Source organism: Balaenoptera acutorostrata, chromosome 15 (assembly GCF_949987535.1).
Source record: "Balaenoptera acutorostrata chromosome 15, mBalAcu1.1, whole genome shotgun sequence".
Taxonomy (NCBI): domain Eukaryota; kingdom Metazoa; phylum Chordata; class Mammalia; order Artiodactyla; family Balaenopteridae; genus Balaenoptera; species Balaenoptera acutorostrata.
Window position 1 is genome coordinate 68,906,469 of NC_080078.1, and position 23,628 is coordinate 68,930,096.

At 47.6% G+C, this 23,628-nt stretch overlaps 1 protein-coding gene across 2 annotated transcripts; it reads left to right on the forward strand.

The window, feature by feature from the left end:
* Positions 1 to 387: 387 nt before the first annotated feature.
* ACTR5 (actin related protein 5) lies at positions 388 to 20,770 on the forward strand. Of its 2 annotated transcripts, XM_028169365.2 has the most exons (9): positions 388 to 804; positions 1,999 to 2,228; positions 4,162 to 4,331; positions 8,075 to 8,292; positions 8,966 to 9,148; positions 15,119 to 15,235; positions 15,962 to 16,101; positions 17,182 to 17,314; positions 20,135 to 20,534. In XM_028169365.2, the coding sequence occupies exons 1-9, from the start codon at positions 406 to 408 to the stop codon at positions 20,390 to 20,392; spliced, it is 1,848 nt and encodes a 615-aa protein (XP_028025166.2). In that variant the 5' UTR covers positions 388 to 405; the 3' UTR covers positions 20,393 to 20,534. The 2 variants fall into 2 exon arrangements, with proteins under 2 accessions (XP_028025166.2, XP_057385765.1); XM_057529782.1 differs by lacking the exon at positions 17,182 to 17,314 and having other exon boundaries at positions 20,135 to 20,770.
* The last annotated feature ends 2,858 nt before the right edge of the window (positions 20,771 to 23,628 follow it).

Consider the following 23,628-nt stretch of genomic DNA (forward strand, 5'->3'; position numbering starts at 1 on the left):
ACCCGGCCAATAGGGCGTGGCTAAGCGGAAAAGGGAGCCCCGCGGAACTCAGTTCAGGAGGCCAGGAAGGGGCTGGGCCCTTGGCGTTACGCACTCGGGGCGGGGCTTGCTGGCCCAGAGTCCCGGCTACAGCGAAGGGGCGTGGTCAGGTTGGATGGTGGGGGCGAGGTTAAGCCACAGCCAGGGAGGGCGGGGCCTAGCGATACCGAAGGCGGCCTGGGCCACCAGTGGCGAGTTATGTGGAAAGGCCGGCCGGGCTTAGAGAGGAGAGGAGGCTTGGAGAACCACCTGTGATGTGCGGGGGCGGAGTCTCGCGCGATCTGGGCGGGCGCTGCGTCGGGGGCGGGGCTTCGCGGCGTTTGGGCGGACGCTGCGGCGAGGGGTGGGGCCAGCGCGCGCTCCAAGATGGCGGCGGCCAGTGCAGCAGGGCCGCCTACGAACGTGTTCCCATTCCGCGATGCCCGCGCCGCGCCGGATCCGGTGTTGGAGGCCGGTCCGGTGGCGCACGGGCCACTGCCGGTGCCTCTGGTGCTGGACAACGGGTCGTTCCAGGCCCGCGCAGGCTGGGCTTGCCCCGGGTCGGACCCGGGCCCCGAGCCCCGGCTGCAGTTCCGCGCCGTGTGCGCCCGCGGGCGGGGCGGGGCTCGGGGCGGGGCGGGTCCGCAGGTAGGCAACGCGCTGGGCAGCCTGGAGCCGCTGCGCTGGATGCTGCGATCGCCCTTCGACCGCAACGTGCCGGTGAACCTGGAGCTGCAGGAGCTGCTGCTTGACTACAGCTTCCAGCATCTGGGTGTCTCCTCACAGGTGAAGGGTGGGGTGGGGTTAGGCTTGAGGGGAGGGGTGAGGTCGTGTCCCCGCTCACTCCGCTCTCCGAGGGATAATAGTCATTCCAGTAGTTCTGATTGTCATTTAGTCATTGATTTAGTCAGTCGATCAAATATTAGGTGCCTAACGTGTGTAAGTCCTGTGCTAGGCGCTTGGGGTATGGCAGTGAGCAAAAACAACGCCCTTTTCTCTTGGAGCACATATTCGGGCTCGTTTGCTAATACATTAATTTATTATCAGATATGTATTGAGCATCTACTCTGTGTCAGGCACTTTTCTAGGTGTTTGAAATACGTCCGTGAACGTGACACGAAATCTCCTGTGTTTATGGAGCGGGTGTGGAAAGTCGCTCTAGTATGAAAAGACAAACAATAAACGATAGAATTAAGTAGTATATTCTGTCGCATGATAGAAGGACAGGAGAGGGTTGCATGTTTTCAATAAGATGGTTGGGGGAGGACTCGGGAACAAGGTGTTGCTTGAGCAAGAACTAAAGGAGATGATTGAGGGAGCGATCCTTGTGAATATCTGAGGGAATAGTATTCCGGAGAGAGGGCACAGCCAGTAAAAAGGCCCTGAGGCAGGAGTGTACCCTAATCCTAACTGAGGGCAGCCAGAGTGAGGGGGAGGGTAGTCAGTGGAAGAGGAAGTCGGAGAGGTAATGAGGGGACAAGTCACACACCTTATAGGCTTCTACGCTGAGTGAAATGGGGAGCCGTTGCAGGGTGTTGAACAAAAGAGGGACGTGGCTTATGTTCCAAAAGGATCACCATAGCTGCTGTATGGAGAATGGACTGGCTGGGGTCATAGGGTAGAAACAGGGAGACCAGTTAGAAGGCTGTTGCAGTTAGGAGGTGAGGGATGATGGTGACTTAGATGAGGGAGGAGTTGAGGATGTGATAAGAAGCAGTTGGATTCTGGAGATATTTTGAAGATGGAGCCAGATGATTGGCTGACAGTTTGGATGGGGCTTGACTTAAGTTGACCCTACTTTCATATTTTCCAAAGCAACTTCCAGGAGAGATGGGTGTTTTACAGTTGCTTCTGATTCAGTTTTTTGATTGGAGACCAAAAGCCAGTTGAGCCCTTGCAATAAGGATTTCTGTTTCTTTTTAGGCTTTAAAAGGAGTATTCTCTTAGCACCTACCAATTTACTCTTTTCTTTCCAAGTAGGGCTGTGTCGATCATCCCATAGTTTTGACAGAAGCCGTGTGCAACCCATTGTATTCACGACAGATGATGTCCGAGCTTCTCTTTGAGTGCTATGGGATTCCTACGGTTGCCTATGGAATAGACAGCCTCTTCAGCTTCTACCACAATAATCCAAAGAACTTGATTTCCAGCGGGCTCATCATTTCATCTGGATACCAGTGTACACATATTTTACCCATCTTAGAAGGGAGGTGAGTTGCACTTATGGCATTTGGGTGCTGTTTTGAGAAGCATTCAGAAAACGTTAATTGGGCGCCTGATTTAAAGGTGGAGTGGAAAGAGCAAGGACAGGACCATGAACTGGCCTCTGGGCTTAGTTCTGACCTCCCTCACTGTGTGAGTATAGATGTCACTTCATCGTCCATCCTTTGTGACCTCCTGGATCGAGTTGGGGTAGATGGTCCCTGAAGTCCAAATCCATAATTCTAGAACTTTATGATTCTCACTTAATGGTGAGATGGCTAACATCGTACCTGTAGGTAGTAGGTGCTCAATAAAAATGTTCTGAGTAAATTATTTAAATAGATTTAATTTAGACTGTCTTGTTCTGGAGTCACTTTTTAATAAGAGATTTTTTATTTTTTTATTTAAAGCTATTTAATGACAATTATTTAGACCTTTCTTTTTAACTACTGTACCTGGTACATAATAGGTACTTAGTAGATGTTTTCAAGTTCTATAAAAAGTGAGGGTAGTTTCTGTCGTGTTTAAAATCTTGTTTTATATCTGGGTTTTCGTTGTCTGATAAAGAGACTAGGCCGGGGAGGGAGGGATAAATTGAGAATTCGGGATTAACAGATGCACACTACTATATATAAAACAGAGAAACAACAAGGATTTATTATATACACACAGAATTCAATATCTTGTAATACTCTATAATGGAAAAGAAACTGAAAAAGAAGGTATATATAACTGAATCACTTTGCTGTACACCTGAAACACTGTAAATTAACTATACTTCAATAAAAAATTTAAAATTAAAAAAAAAGAGAGAGACTAGGCCAGCATCATGCTCTCCTGAGAAGGTTTCTCTTTGCATAGAGATAGAGAGGGTGTGTAAGTAGTGAGAGAAGGCCTGGCTTCGGAATTGGAAGCCTGGGTTTGCAGCTCTGCTGAGGATGAAGTACTTAACTTCTTTACTTAGTTTCCTAACATATAAACTTGGGAAAAACTGATTTCTCAGGGTTACCTTGAGAATGAAACGAGATAATGTAGGTGATGGCACTTTGTAAAACAGTCTGAATATTTAAGTGAAAATAAATGCCGTTGAATTTATTGAGCCCTATAATGGTAATTTCTCTTGAAGTTCTTACAAAAATTTTTGAAGAAAAAAGTAATTCTTAGACATTACCAAACACTCCTGCTATAGAGTTTTCTATCTTATGTAACCAGAATATGCAGAAATTAAAAATAATATTGTTATTTTATGTTATGTTATATTGAGAGAAAGTGATTTTACCCAAAGGCTAAGAAATGATCAGATTGGGGCATATCATGTTCTATGCTGACATCTGCTGGTGAGATGCGATACAGCAGTGACATTTTAGTACACAGCAAGTTCCTAGTGCTCTGCTCCTCTAACTTTCTCACATTGAGAAAATAAAGGTACTCTGCTTCTCCTCCCCTTCACTTCATGTCAGAGGGACCTGGTTCTCTTAGGAGATTACAGTAAGCCAATGTGTATGTGATTACTTAACGTGTTTGCATAAGTAGAAGTGGAGTGTCTAGGGGAGGGGTACTCAAACTCTGGCCTACACTAGAGGGACTTGGGAAGCTTGTCAAAATGCATATTCCTGGGGGAAAATGCATATTTCTAGGCCCTTCCCAGAGCAGATGAGTTCTTCCAAGATGCTTGCCAGAAGTTACCTTCCAAGATGCTTGCCAGAAGTTAGATGTTCATGTGTCTGTTTGGATGTGGTTTAGGAATGCCTGCATTGGGTAAGAGGTTGCACTAAGGCAACTTTAAAGTTCCTTCCAACTGTTAGGTTTTATTTCCTCCAGCTGGTCAGTTGCTTCCTTATTAGTCTACATCAAACTATCCTCCGCCCTAGTGCACGTGCTCCATATTCTCTCCTCCACATTGCCAAAAATTTCAGTGCTGTTTCCATCCCTTGGTTGTAGGTTGGATGCTAAAAACTGCAAACGCATCAACCTGGGAGGAAGCCAAGCAACTGGCTACCTCCAGCGTCTCCTGCAGCTGAAGTATCCTGGGCACCTGGCAGCCATCACTCTCAGCCGCATGGAGGAGATCCTGCACGAGCACAGCTACATCGCTGAGGATTATGTGGAAGGTACAAAGAGGATGTTTGCTTGCAGCTTTCGAATGTTGTCTACCTTTGGGGTGTTCCTTAAATTGTTCCCAGGGTGACTCTTTCGCTCACTTTTTTACTCTTATTACTTTTTAGCATTCCCTTCCCTTTTTGGTATTTGTTTTCCTAACAGACTTTTTCAATTAATTGATAACTTGCATATGTAGGTTCTTTTTCAACATCGTTTTGGCTACTCTGGTTCCTTTGCCTTTCCATATAAATATTAGGATCAGTTTGTCCATATCTACAAAAAAAGTTCTGTTGGGATTGTGATTGAAAGAACATTAAATCTGTAGATCAGTTTGTATATAAAACAACATTCTAAATGTAGATTCAGATATAATGTTAAATCCAGATTGGGGAGAATTGACATTTTTTTTTACTATGTTGAGGCTTCTAATCCATGAACATAGTATGTCTTTCCATTTATCTAGGTCTTTATTGATTTCTTTCATCAGCATTTTATGATTTTCAGTGTATAGACCTGTACATGTTTTATTAGATTTATGCCTAATTATTTCTTTCCTTGTTTTTTTCATTTCAGTTTTCAGTTGCTCATTGCTATTGTATAGAAATGCAATTAATTTTTATGTGTTTACCTTGTATCCTGTGACCTTGTGAAATTTACTAGTTCTAGTTTTTGGAGATTCCTTGGGAATTTCTAGGTAGACATGTCATCTGGGAATAGGGACATTTTAATTTCTTCCTTTCCAATCTGTTTGCCTTTGTTTCTTTTTTTTTTTTTTTTTTTTAAGGTGATTAATTTAAATTTATTTATTTATTTATTTTTGGCTGTGTTGGGTCTTCGTTTCTGTGCGAGGGCTTTCTCTAGTTGTGGCAAGCGGGGGCCACTCTTCATCGCGGTGCGCGGGCCTCTCACTATCTTGGCCTCTCTTGTTGCGGAGCACAGGCTCCAGTTGCGCAGGCTCAGTAGTTGTGGCTCACGGGCCCAGCTGCTCCGCGGCATGTGGGATCCTCCCAGACCAGGGCTCGAACCCGTGTCCCCTGCATTGGCAGGCAGATTCTCAACCACTGCGCCACCAGGGAAGCCCTGCCTTTGTTTCTTTAGGAGTGGTAAGAGTGGACATTTTTGCCTTGTTCCTTGCTGATCTTGTGGTGGGGAAAGCCTTTAGTCTTTCCCTATTAATTATATGATGTTACCTCTAGTTTTTTTTTTTTTTTAACCTCTAGTTTTTTTACAGATATCCTTTATCAAATTGAGGAAGTTCCTTTCTGTGCCTAGTTTTGCTGATCATTTTAATCATGAATGGATTTTGAATTTTGTGAAATGCTTTTTCTGCATCTGATATGATCCTGTGGTGTTTGTGCTTTGGACTGTTCATATAGGAGAGTATCATGATTGCTTTTCAGATATTGAGCTAGCCTTGATTTGGGGGGATAAACCCCACTTATTCATATTATTTTTTAATATATTGCTGGATTCAATTTGGTAAATTTTATGAGGTTTTTGTGTATATTCATGGGGAATATTAATCTATACTTTTATTGTACTGTCTTTGTCCTGTATTGGTATCATGGCAATGCTGGTCTTATTAAATGAGCTAGAAAGTGTTCTCGTCTACTTTCTGGAAAAGACTGTGTAAATAATTGATATTTTTTTCTTTAAATGTTTGATAGAATTCTCCAGTAGAACCATTTAAGCCTGGGGATTTCTTTTTCTGAATGAATTCAGTTTCTTTAATAGAAGTAGGACTATTTAGGTGATTGCATTGGTGTCTTCTTTTTTGCTTTAGGTTTATTTTGCTCTTTTTTTCTAGTTTCTTAAGGTAGAAGCTTAGATTATTATGATAACTTCTTTTTAATATAGGCATTTAAAGCTGGAATTTCCCTCTCAGCAGTGCTTTATCTACATTTCACAGATTTTAGTATGTTATGTTTTCTTTTTTACTGAGTTCACATATTTTCCAATTTCGCTCAAGCCTTTTTTATTTGGAACCATTGATTATTTAGAAATATATTGTTTTATATCCAAGTGTTTGGAGACTTCCTTGTTATCTTTCTGTGGTTGATTTCTAGTTTAATTTCATTATGGTCAAAGATCTTATGTTGTCTGGTATCAGTTAAACTTGTGAAGATTTGTTTTAGGACCCAGGCACGATCTGCTTTGGCGAATATTCCATATACACTTGCAAAGAATGTGTATCCTGCTGTTGTTGGGTGGAGTATTCTGTGATGCCATTTAGGTTCTGTTGGTTGATGGTGTTGTTCAGTTCTTCTATACCCCTCTTCATTTTCCATCAAGCCATATTGATTATTAAGGGTGTTGAAATCTCCAGGGATAATTGTGAATTTTCCTATTTCTCCTCTCAGTTCTGTCAGTTTTTGCTTTCGAGTGTCTGAAGCTCTTTTGTTAGGTAAACATTTAGGATTCTTACGTCTTCTTGGCAGTTGATCTTTGACCATTATATAGTGTCCCTTTTTATCCCTTGCAATTTTCTTTGCTTTGAAGTCTGCTTGGACATTAACATAGCCACTCCAACTTTCTTTTGATTGGTGTGTCTTTCCGGCCTTTTAATCTACCTGTATCATTATATTCAAAGTAAGTGTCTTAATAGTTGGGTCCTTTTTTTAAAAAAAAGATCCCTTCTGTCAGTCTCTATCTTTTAATCGATATGTTAAGACCATTTCCAATTAATTTAATTCTTCTTATGTTTGGGTTTAGGTCCACCATTTGATTATTTGTTTTCTGTTATTTCTTCTCTTTGTTGTTCTTATTGCTCTCTCTTGCCTTCTTTGGGTTATTTGAACGTTTGAAAATTTTTTTTTGGTATTCCATTTTAATTTGTCTATTGTGTTTTTCACTGTATATTTCTCGTGTAGGTTTTTTTAGCTGTTGCTCTAGAGATGACAGTAAACAAGCTTTTCACAGTCTTCTTAGAATCTCTGTTTTACCAGTTCAAGTGGAACGTGGAGATGTCAGCACGCCAGAGGCCCCCTTTTTTTTTTTTTAATTAATTTATTTTATTTATTTTTGGCTGTATTGGGTCTTCGCTGCTGCTTGCAGGCTTTCTCTAGTTGCGGCGAGCGGGGGCTACTCTTCATTGCAGTGCACGGGCTTCTCATTGCGATGGCTTCTCCTGTTGCAGAACATGGGCTTCTAGGTGCGCGGGCTTCAGTAGTTGTGGCTTGCGGGCTCCAGAGCACAGGCTCAGTAGTTGTGGTGCACGGGCTTAGTTGCTCTGCGGCATGTGGGATCTTCCCAGACCAGGGCTCGAACCCATGTCCCCTGCACTGGCAGGTGGATTCTTAACCACTGTGCCACCAGGGAAGTCCTCAGAGGCCCCTTTATCCTTCTTCCTTTATGTCAGACTTGTCTTCTGTGTCGCATCTACATACATTGGAAACCCATCAGACGTCATCATGGTTTTTACTTCTAATTGTCAATGTATTTTAAGGAGCTCAAGAGGAGGTTAATCTACTATGTTTAATCAGATTTTCATCATTTCTGTTGCTTTCCCTTCATTCCTGGTGCCCTAGATGGTATCCTTTCTGTCGGAAGAACTTTATTTAGCAATTCGCTCAGAGCAGGGGTGTTGGCATCGTGTCCAGGTCTTATAGCTGCATTTCGCCGATTGGGTGGTTTCAAAGGTGGGATGGAGTGTGCTTCCTCCATCTTACCCGCACCTGGAACCCTGGTGCCGACTTTCTAATCTCAGTGCTAATAGTGTTCCCATTTCCTAACTTCCAAAATCATTCTGTTGAAGAATTGCAGAAATGGCGGTGCCCCGATTACTATGAGAACAATGTCCACAAGATGCAGCTCCCATTTTCCAGCAAGCTCCTGGGCAGCACCCTGACGTCCGAGGAGAAGCAGGAGAGGCGGCAGCAGCAACTGCGGCGGCTGCAGGAGCTGAACGCGCGGCGGCGGGAGGAGAAGCTGCAGCTGGATCAGGAGCGGCTGGACCGGCTGCTCTACGTGCAGGTGACAACGGACCCCCCCAGGGCGGGACCTCAGCCTTGCTCCATAAAATGCATCATGCATCTTTTTGACCTGGGGTCAAGAAGGGGTCTGGGGGGGGGTCATCCATGTAGAGATCGTGCGTGTAGAGGACGGTGTAGCAGCAGGACCTGAGAGCTGTGGACCTGGCCTTGTTGATTTATTTTATCCTTGTGGTCCCCTTTGCTTGATTTTTAACTTCTGGTTTAAATGTAGCACACGTGATGCAAAGCTCACAAATCTTAAGTGTCCAGCTCAATGAATTTTCACCACTGAAACACATGATGTATCCAGGTCAAGAAACAGAGCATTACCAGCAGCCCAGAAGCCTCCCTCAGCCTCCTCTTAGTAACTTTCCCATCTCTTCTCACCCGGAAGCTAACATTTCTGACGTCTGTCCCCATAGATGAGTTTTGCCTGCTCCGGTGGTGCTGAGATGGTGACGCACGGGAGCCCAGAGATGGCTGGGGAGGAGGGCTTCGTTGCGAAGCTTTGGTGGCGGGGGTGGGGGGTCTTTGTGGGGGGCAGGCTCAGGGAGCTCGGGGAGCCGTCTCCCGCCATCGTTCTCTGTCCAGTGTCTAAGTTCCATCTCTCCTTCCCGTGCGCGATTGCCCCGATGCACATCTTTGAGGATGGATTGTGACTGCTCGGCTTGCAGGAGCTCCTAGAGGATGGCCAGATGGATCAGTTTCACAAGGCCCTGATAGAGCTGAACATGGACTCCCCGGAAGAGCTGCAGTCCTACATACAGAAGCTCAGTGCCGCAGTGGAGCAGGCGAAGCAGAAGATCCTTCAAGCAGAAGCCAGCCTCGAGGTGGACGTGGTGGACAGCAAGCCAGAGGTACTGCGGGCCTCTGGAGGGAGGTCCCGCGGGGTGGTGCAGAGCAGGGGTCCCCAGCCCCCGGGCCGCAGAGCAGGAGGTGAGCAGTGGGCGAGAGGGTGAAGCTTCATCTGCCACTCCCCGTAGCTCGCCTTACCACTGGAACCATCCCCCCGCCGTCCGTGGAAAAATTGTCTCCCATGAAACCGGTCCCTGGTGCCAGAAAGGTTGGGGACTGCTGGTGTAGAGAGAACAGCGCTTTCGGAGGGCGGGAGGAGTGGCCGGAGAAGGCTGACATCAAGGGGTTTGTGACCAGACTCGGGGGAAAGAGAGCAGAGTAGTGTGTGATATCTACGGGGACACGGGTGGGGGCAGGGATGGCACTGACCTTGTACCAACTGAAGTTCTGACCGAAGGGGTTTCAGCCGGTAGAGCTCTGGCCCCCAGGAAGGGGATGTGTGCGAGTAGAGTAGGAAGAACATACACACGCCTATCGTGTGGCCCATCTTGAACCTGAACCTGCCCCTCTGATGGCTCCTAGGCAGTTAGTCATATGCCCCCTTAACTTTCTTCTGATCTTCTATTAAATATATCATGGTTGCTCTTCCATGCACCTCCTTTTCATCTCCATGCTCCCTAAGGACAGGGGATCATGCTTCATGTATAGTTTAGGAATTTTTTACAGCCGCTAATAGACATGCTCACTAAGATATTTGTAGGTTGATTTAAGATCAGCCTTTTGTTAGTTACTAAACACTGACTCTTTGATCTTCTCTCTCCTTTTCGTTTCCCTGCCAGTGGGCTGTTAGTGTTGATGTGGCCAAAAGGGCAGGTGGCGGGGCTGAGATAGGATCCCGGGTAATTCATACCGCAGCACTGGGCCCTGCATGGTGAAGGGGCTGCCTGCAGGTCACACCTCGGCCCCAAGTCACTGGTTGGCGCTCCTGTCTCTAGAACTGGACGAAAGTGTTAATAAGTGGACACATTGTTGCTGAATCTGTCATCTCTAGAGTGCTAAAACAAAGGAACTTGTTCATTGCCTTATGACACTTGTGGGGCAAGATTAGCCAGTCCAACTTGATTTTTGTTTTTAAATCAACTTTACCTATACTTTTAGAAAGAAACAGTCTTGTGGAAGACTCCAGTTTGCTGCTGGGTGTAGTGTGGTGCTTACCAGGGACCTCAGGGCCATCCTTGGCTCAGCAGGCAGCCTGCTTTGCAGTGACTGTCTCAGCTGGAGGCTGGCTCTCGGTTCCTGCTCTCAGCCTCACCTTCCCCACCTCTCCGACAGCCTGTAGACCACGTGAGGATAGTGACTGGCCGTGAGCATGCGTGACTGATGAAGCGGATCCTGAGTCAGGCTTCCTCGGCACAGCGTGCTGGATCACTGAGATCCAGGGTAGAAGTGCCTTGACCACCATCTTATTCTTGCACAGCGTCCCAGATCAGCTTCCAGAGAACTAATGTGCCTTGTCTAGTTTGCTCCTTTTCAGGTCTGTGTTTCAGATTTGAGCTGTTGTTTCCTAGGATCCAGATCCACATTGCCTTTGTTGTTTATTCATCTGTAGTCAGTTTTATCATGCTTATCAACATGTCCACAGGACGTCAGCATCTTAATATCAGAGATGGACCACTAAGCCACATGCACGTGGGGGATTTCAGATTTAAAAAGAAAAAGCCAAGCAACTGTGAAGATGTGATTCCCAAGCAGTTGGGGAACCAGTTTTTCCTTTTCTTTTTTCATTTTTCTGCATTTGTTACATGCCCTGATTCAGTCACTCTGTTTATTCATTCAGCAGATACTTATTAAGTCCCTACTTTGTTCTGTGCTCAAAGGGTACATATTCAAATTTTCTGGGCTTGGGGTGATTTTGAAATGTACTTTAAAAGGTTTCCTTACGTACAACAAATTTGATGAATCGATCTGTCCCCAAAGCTTTAATGGTCAGGGTGATTGTTAGAGATTAGATCGATTACAGTAACATTCATGGAATAAACTTGGCCATGACACTGGCCAGCCAGTTCTACCTTTCAAAAAGCATTTGTTATATTTTCCAACAATATAATTCTTTTAGAATGGAGAGAACAGATTTATGTGGACCACAGTTCATACTGAAATGCAATCTAAGCAGTACTGGCTGCACTGGATTAATACAGCTAAATTTTTTAACTTCCAGTGTTTTCTAAAATCCATTTTTTTGGGACTTCCCTGACAGTCCAGTGGTTAAGACGCCGCACTTCCAGTGCAAGGGGTGTTGGTTCGATCCCTGGTCGGGGAACTAAGATCCCACGTGATGCGCGGTGCGGCCAAATAAATAAATAAATAAAAATAAAATCCATTTTTTCCTGCAGACCAATCCATGCCAGCCCTCGGTATTCTGCAGGTATTCGACGAGGATGTTGTAAAGGAGTAGGCTTCCTTTTCAATACTTTTAATATACTTTTAAAATATTTTAAACCCTTTTAAAATTTTAAGTACTTTTTTTTTTTTTTTTAAGTTTTTTACTTGATTTTATTTATTTATTTATTTTTATTTTTTGGCTGTGTTGGGTCTTCGGTTCGTGCGAGGGCTTTCTCTGGTTACGGCGAGTGGGGGCCACTCTTCATCGCGGTGCGGGGACCGCTCTTCATCGCGGTGCGCGGGCCTTTCACTATCGCGGCCCCTCCCGTTGCGGGGCACAGGCTCCAGACGCGCAGGCTCAGCAGTTGTGGCTCACGGGCCCAGCTGCTCCGCGGCATGTGGGATCTTCCCAGACCAGGGCTCGAACCCGCGTCCCCTGCATTAGCAGGCAGATTCTCAACCACTGCGCCACCAGGGAAGCCCTAAGTACTTTTAATAGACTTTGAAATACCTCCTAATGAAGTATTTAAAGTAAAAGATGCTGATTTTGGATCACTGTGAGCGCAGCGTAAGGGGATGGGCGGTGGGAGCACAGCTTGCGAGCACCCTTGTTTGTTGGAGAAGACAATGGGCCAAACACAGAAAGTGCTCTGGCCTGACGAGCCGAGACCAGAGCTGCCCTTTGCTTGTGTTTATGCTGCTCCAGGCTGTTCCAGGGAGCCATGCTGCATCTTCTCTGAGGGACCCTGGCAACCTGTGGCTCTGTTCAGTTCCAAAAGGACAGAATATTTACGTTCCCGCGTGCCACCCAGTACACGTGGAGACCCTGGCAAACCCTAGCGGGAGAGAAAGCAGCCATGGTAGAGAAATATGTTCTGTCTTAGATGTGTATTGCCAGCATTGAAATTACCAGCTTTGTTCCTCTCTGTGAATCGTATCAGTTGGGATAAGGGAAATATCGTTTTATCATTTTTAGTGAAGCTAAAAGTTATCTTATTTTTAAGGTGAGATGCTTTTGAATATAGCTAGATGTGAAGGTGGATAGTACTAGTTTTGTCACAGCTGAAGAAGCCTTTTGAAGCCCAGACATTCTGCAATCCTCTTTGTTCTAGAGAAATTTGAGGGTTGCCAGGGACTAGGGGTACAGAGGTGACTAAGACGCAATCCCTGTCCTCCTTGGTACGTACCTCAAAACATAGGGCTATAGAACCATCCTCAGGCTGTAATAAAACTTATCAAGTGTGGTGGTAGATGCGTGTGGGAATACAGAAGGAGTTTTGAGAAAGGATTGGGGTGTTTGAGCTGGGCCCTGAAAGATTATTTGATTTCAGCAGACAGCACATGAGGAAGGAGGGACATTTTAGATGGAAAGAAGCACACCCGCGGGGAGCAGGACACATCGGGCACGGAGAGCGCGGGAGATGAAGCTGGAAGGGAGGCCATGGCCACCTATTAAGGTCTTTATCCGTCGGCCCGGATATTATCCTTCAGGCAGAGCCTTCAGAGTGTGCTGAGCAAGGCAATAATCTGATGAGATTTTATTTTAGGAAAATAACTGGCGGCAGTTAGGATGATGGCTTTAGGGAGAGGCAAGGCTGGAGGTGGGAAGACAGGATTAAAATGTGTGTAGTCATCCAGAAGAGAGCTGATTCTTGTCAGTGGCCCGAAGTTTGTCAGTGGCTGTTGGGGTGGAAGGTGGAGGAGGACACACTTCCAAGGTAGGAGCCAAAGATCCTGGTGTCGTTCAGGAGTGGCAGTTGCTGATGATAACAGAACATGTGCCAGACCCTGTGCTGGGCGCTTGTGCAAGTATCATCTTGATTAATTCTCACAATTCCGTGAGTACTGTCTTCATTCCCATTTTATGAATAAGGAAACTGACATTGAGGCGAGGAAAGAAACGTGCCCAAGGGTTGCACAGCTAGGAGCAGCGCAGCTGAGAGACCCGAGCAGTCCGGGTCTAGATTGTCTCCGGTCACTGAGGCTGGGTTGAAAGGCAGCAGGGGGAGGTGGCGCTGGGGACCAAGCTTAGGGAGACGATGAGCTGGGTTCTGAGCCCCCCATCTCTGGAGTCTCTGTGGGACACCAGGTAGGACTGTCCAGGACCCAGCTGTGGAAGGACCTAGAATCACACAGGGAGTGGGAAAAGAAGAATGCCTGGGGAAGGCCACTGCTGAGGGGTTGGATGGAGCCGAAGGGAAGAGTGTAAGGAGAGGTTTAAGACACCTGCTGACCGGGGACAAAGGGATGGCCTGGTAGCGGTCTGGGGCTCTCTACTCCTGCCTCACCAGAAGCCTGTTTCACGTATCTGCTGCTACATAAAAAACACTCCACACTCAGCAGTGTGAGGCAACAACCGTGTTACTGTGCTCATGAATGTGACGGGTCAGGAGTTCAGACAGAGTGGAGCGGGGGTCTCTGGGACCTCAGCTGGGACGACTTGGACAATTGGGAACTGAACTCTCTGGAGGGTTTTTTCAATTCCCTGACATCTGGGCTGGAATGACTCAGAGGCTGGACTCCACAGACCTGAGCACCCACCTGCGGCCTCCCCGTGCGCTTGGGGCTTCTCAGCGCGGCCACTGACTTCCAGGAGGGAGCTCCCGAGAGGGAGGAGCCAGAGAGCGTATGTCAAGGGGCATTGCCTTATTTAAGAGTGACTTTGCATTTTACCTTTGCAGCTGATATGAATAGGTTCTAGAGAAGTGTAGTTAAGTACTCTGAATTATGTCGGTAATTTACGTACGTCATAGATTCTGAGAGTGAGGAGGGCTCTCCTCTCAGGCAACCTTGGCGGTTGGTGTTGAATCTGCTCGAACCCTCCCAGGACGCCGTCTCATCAGTTAGTCCTTTCTACAATAGCTGTCACTGTCAGAGCCTCCTTCCAGGGAATGCAACAGAGTTCCTTCCTGAAACTTCTCCCCTTTGAGTCCGGAAGGTACAACTCATCTGCCTTTCTCCAGAACTATCCCCCCACCCTCCCAACTTCATTTGTTCAGGTCAAAATTAAAGGTGTCCTAAACTCTCAATTCAGCACCGTGCCGGCATGTCTAGGCCCCGCCCAGGGTCATTGTCGTGGAAGAGGAAAGCCTGTTCTGCAGGCCTCCACGGATGGGAGGCATTCGGCCGCCTTGGAGCCTTCAGTCACATCTCCAGCCCAGTGGACCTGCCCTCAAGGGGACTGATTGCTAAACCTGTTAGTGTTGGCACATATATTTATTAATTATTAAGAGATTGACTTGATTTTGCCCGTAGTCTAAGCTGCTTTGTAGGACACCGGCTCTCACACCCCCTCCCCCAGAGCTCTGTGCGTGGCGGTGTGACAGGTGCAGGCAGCCAGTCCTCGCCGGGGCGCCAGGCTGGAGCTGCCCCTCAGAAGCCTTCAGAGAAGGTGGGAGTTGATGAGGCTTGTCTCAGTGGGAAGGGTAGGGGATAAGAGCGAAGCTCATCCCTGGCTTTTTAGTCTTTTAATCTTGTGTTCACGTGTGTTTCTTTTTTTAACAGTTTAGAAACTTTTTCATAGTTTTTATGTGTGGATGTACTTTTAGGACATTAGGCAAGATCCCAGTTCTTTTTGGTGACAGTGAACTCATAGAACTAAGGCTCGCTGAATTACAGGTTCTGTCCACTTGTGTTTCTTCTCTTCTCAGACCCCTGACCTGGGGCAGCTCGAACCGTCTCTGGAAGACGTGGAAAACATCAACGATTTCGAGCCCTTGTTTTCGGAGGAAACGCCCGAAGTGGAGAAGCCGGTGACCACGGTCCAGGTTGGCCTCCCGTAGCCTCCACCTTGCTTATGCTTTGAAGCTTAACATAAATGACCAGTCAGGTTTAGTCTGCTTCTTTAGGAATACTTTTCCCTAAAATACTAGTTGTATTTTCTAGAAGGGAGAGTACTAGTACCGAAAACTTCCAAAGTCAGGGGGTTTTTTCCCCCCCGTGGTGATTGTTTGGGGTTCCAGCACTAAGCTCCGTGCATCTGTGAGAAGCAGTCTCCTGGATGGAAGCATTTGGGAAACTAACTGGGGACTTTAGACCCGAAGACCAGCTTTTAATGATTTTATTTACATTTAAGCCAGTGTCATAATGCTTCATCCTCATTTGGGTCTGTGTTTCTGTCATTACGATGGCAGCCAGGTGGACTGGCGTGAGGCTGAGACACACCTGGGAGAAGCCCTTCCTGGCTCTGCGGGCACTGGGGACTGAGCCAGGCACTTGGTCTTCCAGTACCAGCCTTTCTCAGCTGCTCTTCACCAAGTCTCTTTCCCTGCATCTCAGGGACCATTTCATGAAGCAGATGTGTAGCGCTTTATAATCCAAAGGTTGAAGAAGGTAGAAAATTGAATTATCAAATCAAGAGAGTTGGGGAGAGGTTATTCTGGCACAAAGGACAGAAGCTATGTTGGAATAAGAAATGCAGTTAGAAGAAACTGGCAACTGGGATGTTTGTTCTCATGGCCTAAAAATATCTTCTAAACCTTGGGTTTTTAAAGCCCGTGTTTAACTTGGCAGCATATCATCAGCTGTTTGTTGGGACAGAAAGAATTCGAGCTCCAGAAATTATCTTCCAGCCGTCTCTCATCGGGGAGGAGCAGGCCGGCATAGCTGAGACACTCCAGTACATTCTGGACAGGTGAGACTGAAACTTCTTTCTTTTACTTCTATTTTCCTGAACCATTTCCTTGAATTTTGAATTGAACAGTGGATTTGATGGCCGGGCATCTCCTTTTCATTGACTTGCTGCACTCAGATGGTACTCTTTCTCTCTCACCAAGCGTGGCACAGAGTTAGGGCTCTCTAATTCATTTCTGAACGTGTAAATGCTCAATGTGTAAATGCTTGATTTGAGGAGCTTTAAGAGTTTCTTTCAAAAATTTGGGCAACATGATATATGTGCATTGGCTTTCCTATAAATCTTCACATTATTGCAGACTAGTGATTCTAAATCACCCTAAAAACGTGCAGAACTTAGTTTTTTTCCCCACCTTGCATTTTATGTATTTAAGAGTTTGCATTTCTACAAGCACATGCCTCCCCCGCATCCGTGTATACAGGTATTTTCCTGCAGTGTGAGTTTTCCTAATACAAGTTGGACAAGTAGGGAACACAATTTTGTGGTACTGTGGTTGCTATTGGTTAAAACAGGGTGGAAACTTACACCTAGCAAGGAAGAAAAGCCATTGCAGCTACTTAAGAGTGGCTTTGAGTTTTGTCTAGCAGTGGGTGGGAAAGTGAGCAAACACAAATGAGATAAAACTAGTAGTAAAAAAAAAAAAAGCACAAATGGAGAGATGGGTCCTCAAAAGGAGAGGCAGAACTTCTGGGGGTAATAGAAATGTTCTGTATCTTGGTTGTGGTGATGGTTACTGTGTAATGGTTACTACTGTTGTTGATGGGTATATAAATTTGTCAGACTTCATCCAAATGTATTTAAAGTAATCCTCAATAAAGTCAATTTTTTAGAAAAACATGTATTGGAAAGGCATAATATTTTAATCATGCTAAGGAAATGGATTGACCATTCAAATTAAGGTTTTGGCTAGCTATTTGGCATTTTGTAAAGACACAAATGAAAAATGGAAGGCTTTTTTTTTTTTTAACTTTTTGCATAGACATTTTCTGTTTTGTACTGAGAGCTTGCATTTCCACATCCATATTCTCTTCGAATATTCAAGTTGGAGGGACTAGAGCAGAGGAATCGTTTTGTCCCCAGGTACCCAAAGGATGTTCAGGAGTTGCTGGTTCAGAACGTTTTCCTCACTGGCGGGAACATGATGTATCCTGGGATGAAGGTCAGAATTGAGAAGGAGCTGTTGGAGATGAGACCCTTTCAGTCTTGCTTTCAGGTACCAATTGTCCGTGTAACCAGCTGTTTCGAAAATAGCCTTAATTATTTGTTTTCTGGTTACAAAAGTAGTAAAGTGTAAATGAGAAAAATTACTTGATAATTCCATCATCCAGAGATAGCCACTATTAACACGTTTGTGGCTTTCCTGCTGGTCTTCAATCTATGTTTCATTTTCTTTTTTTTTTTTAACTTTTATTTATGTATGTATTTATTTAATTTTGGCTGCGTTGGGTCTTTGTTGCTGTTTGCGGGCTTTCTCTAGTTGCGGCGAGCAGGGGCTGCTCTTCGTTGCGGTGAGTGGGCTTCTCACTGCGGTGGCTTCTCTTGTGGAGCACGGGCTCTAGGCTCATGGGCTTCAGTAGTTGTGGCGATGGGCTTAGTTGCTCTGCGGCATGTGGGATCTTCCCGGACCAGGGATCAAAACCGTGTCCCCTGCATTGGCAGGCAGATTCTTAACCGCTGAGCCACCAGGGAAGCCCTATGTTTAATTTTTAAAGCAGAATGGAAATCATATTTTACGTACTTCTTTGTTTTAATTGACAAAGGAAGGCCTGCATATAGTAAAAATTCAGAGAGTACAAAAGAGTTTTTACACTGAGAATAAGGCATTCTCTAGGAGACTGGCTGGGGAGATTTTTCTTTCTTTCACATATTTTCTGCACATTTGAGTGTATACTGCTTTGTAACCTGAATTTCTTAACCTGTAGTGAACGTTTTCCCGTGTCATTATTCTTCTAAAATACTTTAAAAAATGACTGTATGGGGGCTTCCCTGGTGGCGCAGTGGTTGAGAATCTGCCTGCTAATGCAGGGGACACGGGTTCGAGCCCTGGTCTGGGAAGATCCCACATGCCACGGAGCAGCTGGGCCCGTGAGCCACAATTGCTGAGCCTGCGCGTCTGGAGCCTGTGCCCCGCGACGGGAGGGGCCGCGATAGAGAAAGGCCCGCGCACCGCGATGAAGAGCGGTCCCCGCACCGCGATGAAGAGTGGCCCCCGCTTGCCGCAACTGGAGAAAGCCCTCGCACGAACCGAAGACCCAACACAGCCAAAAAATAAAAATAAATAAATAAATAAAATCAAGTAAAACTTTAAAAAAAAAAAAAAAAAAAATGACTGTATGGTGTGGATGCCCCACAATTTATCTACCAAATTCCTGATCACCAAGAAACCCCACAATTTATCTACCAAATTCCCGATCACCAAGTCTGAGCTCCTCTTGCGGACCAGGCACCTTGGGATGCTGAGACGTCCTAGACACCAGATGCCCCGGCCCCAAGGAGCTTGCTGCCTGAGGGGGCAGCAGTCAGATGAATAGGCCGGGATAGCCCACAGCGTGAGGGGCATACAGACGTAGGCACCTAGAGCAGGCTTCTTGGAGGTGGGTCTTCTGAGCTTGAGGAGGTGTTTGCCAGGTAGAGTGTGGAGGGGAACGGGGCGGAGAGAGCATTCCGGACGGGTCTAGCAGGAGCAGAGGCTCGCGGGCCGGAAGCTTGTTGTTGGTGAGCAGCTGAGTGTGGCTGGAGCTCGTGACTGTGCAGGGGAGCGGGGGAGGGCCGTGTGCAGGGTACGCGTGGTGCAGAGCTTCTGTGTCCTGCTGGGGGCTCGGCTGTGGCCCCCTGTGCCGCACGATGTGTTGTGCGTTCAGGGGGTGGTCTCTGGGCTTTGGTCCTGACTCCGGCACCGCCGTCGCTGAATTTTGCCAGGCCTCAGTTTTCTCCGCAGCACGGAGGGGGTCGTCCTGGTGCCTGTTACCAGCATGCAGCGCGCCTCGCCTGCCAGGTGCTCAGCACAGAGCCTGCGCGTGACAAACAGACGTCAGCTGTTGTGCTGAGGGTCCCTAAGAACAGTCCAGGTTCCACGATTCGCTAGAAGGACTCACAGGATTCAACATATAGTCCTCCTTGTGATTTATCGCAGTGAGCCCTTCCCCCGTGCAGGGAGTAGAGTGAGCGCCTTACACTCGTCACGTCACCCACACTTTCTAAGCCAGAGCGGTCGGGGCTCTTGTGACCCTGATTTTGTTGATGGTCCCTTCTTGCCAGTCTCACCTCATCCTCCTCCAGCTGTGCTGATTCCACCTGCCCTTTACTCCAGAAAGTTCCCAAACCACCATTCCATCCTGGGACTTCTATGGGTGGGGCAGGGAAGAGGGAAGTGGGCGGTCAGACAGGCGACTGCAGAGAAGAGGAGGCCCGATCTGAGTTGGAGAGTGGTCCGCCCGGTGCTCAGCTCCGCCTAGTTGAGGGGCACTCACAGGGCTGCTGACCCCGGCCTCGCTCCCCTAATAAGCCGTGGAAACCGAGCGCTGGCAGCATCATGGGGAGCCCAGGTCAGCCTCTCTGCTCTCATTTCCCCTGAGGCTCCTTTGCCCCCGTGGCCAGAGCCACCTCGCATCGGCCTCTGCTTCCCTCTGCTGGCAGAGAGGGGATCAAGTCCAGGAAAGCCTTCCCTCCAGGTCTCTCCACCTGACGGCTTGTGGTCTACAGCATGGGGCAGGAGGCGGGGCAGCTGGTGCCTCTCCCACCCAGAGTGGCAGGTCTGGTGTTGGTAAAGTCGCTGATAACCACGTATCCGGTGAGGTCGTGTCTGGTGGGCTCTGCGTGTTTGCGTGATTTCTTGAAGAGTCTGGGGCATTTCACTCAGCTCTGTTTGAGGGGTGCAGAGGTAGTCCTGCCCCGTCTTGGAATTAAAGGGGGCCCTCCTGCGTGTGTATTTCTGGGGACAAAATGTAGGGGCTGTAGCTGGCCTTGCTGAACATTCAGTCCTCGGACCCTGATGGGAGACGCCCGTCCAGTGACTGCTCTGCTCATGTTTCAGGTTCAGCTGGCCTCGAACCCTGTGCTGGACGCCTGGTACGGTGCTCGCGACTGGGCCTTGGACCACCTGGACAACGAGGACGTCTGGATCACCAGGAAGGAATATGAAGAGAAGGGAGGAGGCTACCTCAAGGAGCACTGTGCTTCCAACGTGTACGTCCCCATCCGCCTGCCCAAGCAGGCCTCGCGCGCCACGGAAGCCCAGGCATCCGGCAAAGGCTCGGCGGCCAGCGGAGGCGGGCCCGGCGAGCAGGCGTAGTACAGGGGCCCCTCCAGGGACCTTGGGCCACGTCGGCCAGTGTGACAGGACGGTGACTCTGCCAGCTGTGTCCAGCCCGAGTCTGCTGGGAACATTTGGCTGCAAGATGGATTTCTCCTGGGGAGAACAGTTTAGCGCCACTGGGAGTTACCCTCTGCAACTGTGTTCTTTTGGGGGCGTTGGCGGTGAAGGGACTTTAGGTGGCCTGCTGTCTTTGCTGAGCCATGGATGAGCCGTGGCCTTCACTTCCCGCAGCAGTGAATGAAGACAGGGTGGGGGACGGAGGTGTGCAGTCTGCACAGGCTTCCTTCTTACCACATTTTAAAGCCTTTCTTGTTTTTTTTTTTAAAATCCTTTAAATTTTATATTGTCAGTGTAGATGGTCTTCTAAATTTATTCCAAAATTGTGCGAATGCCCAGCAGGTGGAATTCTTTCACATACAGGTAAAAAGGTAGCACTTATATCCTAAGAACAATCAACCACGAACTCTCAGGGGCTAGAAATATTTCCCTCCTTCTTCTGTTTCTGCTTAGAAATAAGGAAAAGGGGCCCCAAAGAGGGGAACCAGATAGTACGAAGTCACTCCGTCAGGGCCTGCCCGGTGCCCACTTCTGAATGGGCAGGTGTGGGGCTAGTGGCCCGACTCTTGTTCGTACTTTCTTTGCTGGAAACTTTTCCACGACGTGAGGCCTTCCTACAGTTTTTAAAACTTCTCTTCCTGTGAGTGTGTTGGCTGCTTAACTTTTCAGGTCTTTCCCAAGAGAGAAACAGACTGGAAAAGCTGAGCCGTGGAGCCTTTTCAGTTTCGCCGCAGCCTCACATCCCCTGGACCTTTGCAGCCTCATCGTAAACAGACACATAACCCCTCTCTTATACAGAGATTGCTTGGTGAGAATTTTAACTCTCAGACACACCCAGTACTTGAGCCCAGAAGCCTCCAGAGCTGCTAGCGGTCTTGTCACAGAATCTGTACGTTTAAATCCCATGGGATGTCTGGCCCGCCCCTCTGAGGAGGCCACCTCAGAACCAGTCTGCTGCTGCAGTTCACCAGGGATGGTCACCTGTGTCGCCAGCTCTCCGGGGCTTCGATACCGAAGACCGGGAAGGGCCAGTGGTGGTGGAGGAGGAAGCGGAAGATCCAGGCCGACTCAGGACCCCCCACGGCCCTGCCGGGGAGCCACAGGCCGTCCACAGCCGGGCCCAAGGCCGGTTGAGATGGTGAGAGTGAACGTGAGCTGCCAAGAAAGGACAGATGCGAAGAAGGCAGGACCCGCCTCGTGGGAGAGGTTTCCATATCACGTTTCTGGGAAGAGGAGTTGTGCTAACTGCCATAGGCCTGGGGAGACGGGGGTCTTTCTCCCACAGTCAACATTTTAAACAGCCCGAACAGCAGTGGTGAGGTGGAAGGATTGCCCTGGAAGTCCAGCCTTGGTGGGGAAGGACGCTGGGTGGGCAGGTAAGCTGGGCTACAGCGTCGTCCAACAACAAGTGTGAAGCCGGGCCTAGTCGGGGTGCCCGTAGCCTGGAACTGAGGAGGTTTGGGGCTGCGGTGAGGCTGGACCTTGAGCTCTCCCGCTTTATCTCTAAGCCCTCACACTGACCTCTGCTGACACCTCTCAGCCTTTCCTCACACAGACCACCAGCAGCACTCATCACGGTACCGAGAGCTTTTTCTCTGCCCCCAGATGGTCTCTTATAGACTAAAGCGTTCCCCAAGATCAGGAAGAAGGTTTCATTCAGCTTGGAGTATCCACAGCCTAGTGCTGGGCCTGGAGGGTGCTGTGGGCTCACAGGATTTTGAATGAATGACCAACTGGTTGTGTAGATAAATGAATGACTAAATCTGTGAGCAAAGACAATTTGTGACTAACTCGTCCGCTCTGTTGAGAGGAACAAATCAGGGGTCCACACTGAGGGCTTTCCCCTTAGCTGGGGAGCCCTACTTATTGAGACATCTCACGTCTTCTCTGTGACCCTGCCAGGACTGTTCGTGGAGAGAAGGTGGGTGTGACTGTAGCTGAATGATCTGAGGGCAGCCGTGAAGGAATAGATTCCCATAGCCCAGCTTCGGGCTTCTGTCTGTGTTGTGGGAGGGGGAGATAGCCCAGGGGAGGGAGAGTCTGGTATGGGGGGTCAGCCCGGCTCTGGGTTTGAGTGAGAGCATCCCTGAAGGTTGGGTGGCCACCTAGGGCGATTAGGGCCGCTCTCCCCGGCTAAGATGTGGTAGGGGTGTCCCTCCTTCTGCCCCCACTGCCTTCCATTGGCATTTCTGGAAATAAAAAGTTTTACCAAAGCAACAAAGAAGGCGAAAAGGTAAGAAAATAGAAGTTAAGAGTAACGTAAGTGTTAAAATATAGGCAGAGAACACTAAACCAAGAAATGGAGAAACTGAATTCATACAAATACCATATGCAAAGATTATTTCATGCCTACCTAAGGGATTAAATGAATACGATGAAGTTTATCATTACAGAACTTTGTAATTAAATCATTTCCAGATAATTAAAAACCGGTAGAACAGAGGATTAAAAAATGTAGGCAGAGAGACTGGCTGTTCACTAAATCCATTTCCCTTTCCTTTGGGCGCACAGCTGCACTACATTTCCCAGCCTCCCTTGCAGTCAAACAGGTAGCCACTTGACTTCCGGCCAGTAGGATATGGACAGAAGAGATAGACACCATTTCCAGGGCTGGCTTCCATGAACCTCCCACAAGAGCCTGTCTTTCCCCGTCGTCTGGCTGAATAGAGAGCCATCTAAGGCCCAAGAGGAGCACGGGGCCACAAGATGGAGGGAGCTGAATCCTTAAGTGACTGCTTGGAGCAGAGACCCTGCAGATTCTTCAGTGTGTGAGAAATAAACTTACTGTGTTAAGCCACTGAGAGCTTTGGCCTAATCTGTTACAGCAGCTAGCATTATTCTAACTAAAAGTGTAGGTTAAAAATAAATAAAAGTAAAACCCATTAACTTCTTGTTAATTGGGGATTTGTTATGGAGGAATATTTTTTAAATAATATGAAAGAGAACAGTGTGACAGTTATCCCCTCATTTAGGAAATGGGAATAATTCCTTTTATCCTGTAGTAAGGTTAAATGAGATAATGAGTGAAATCACCTAAGGATTTCAGGAAAATTGGCAGACTAAGCTGACCCAGAAAGGCCCCCTTGCACCTGCTACAAAGTTATGCAAAAAGGGGGGATAAAGTAGAACTTAAAAGGTTGTAATGCTGAACTTAG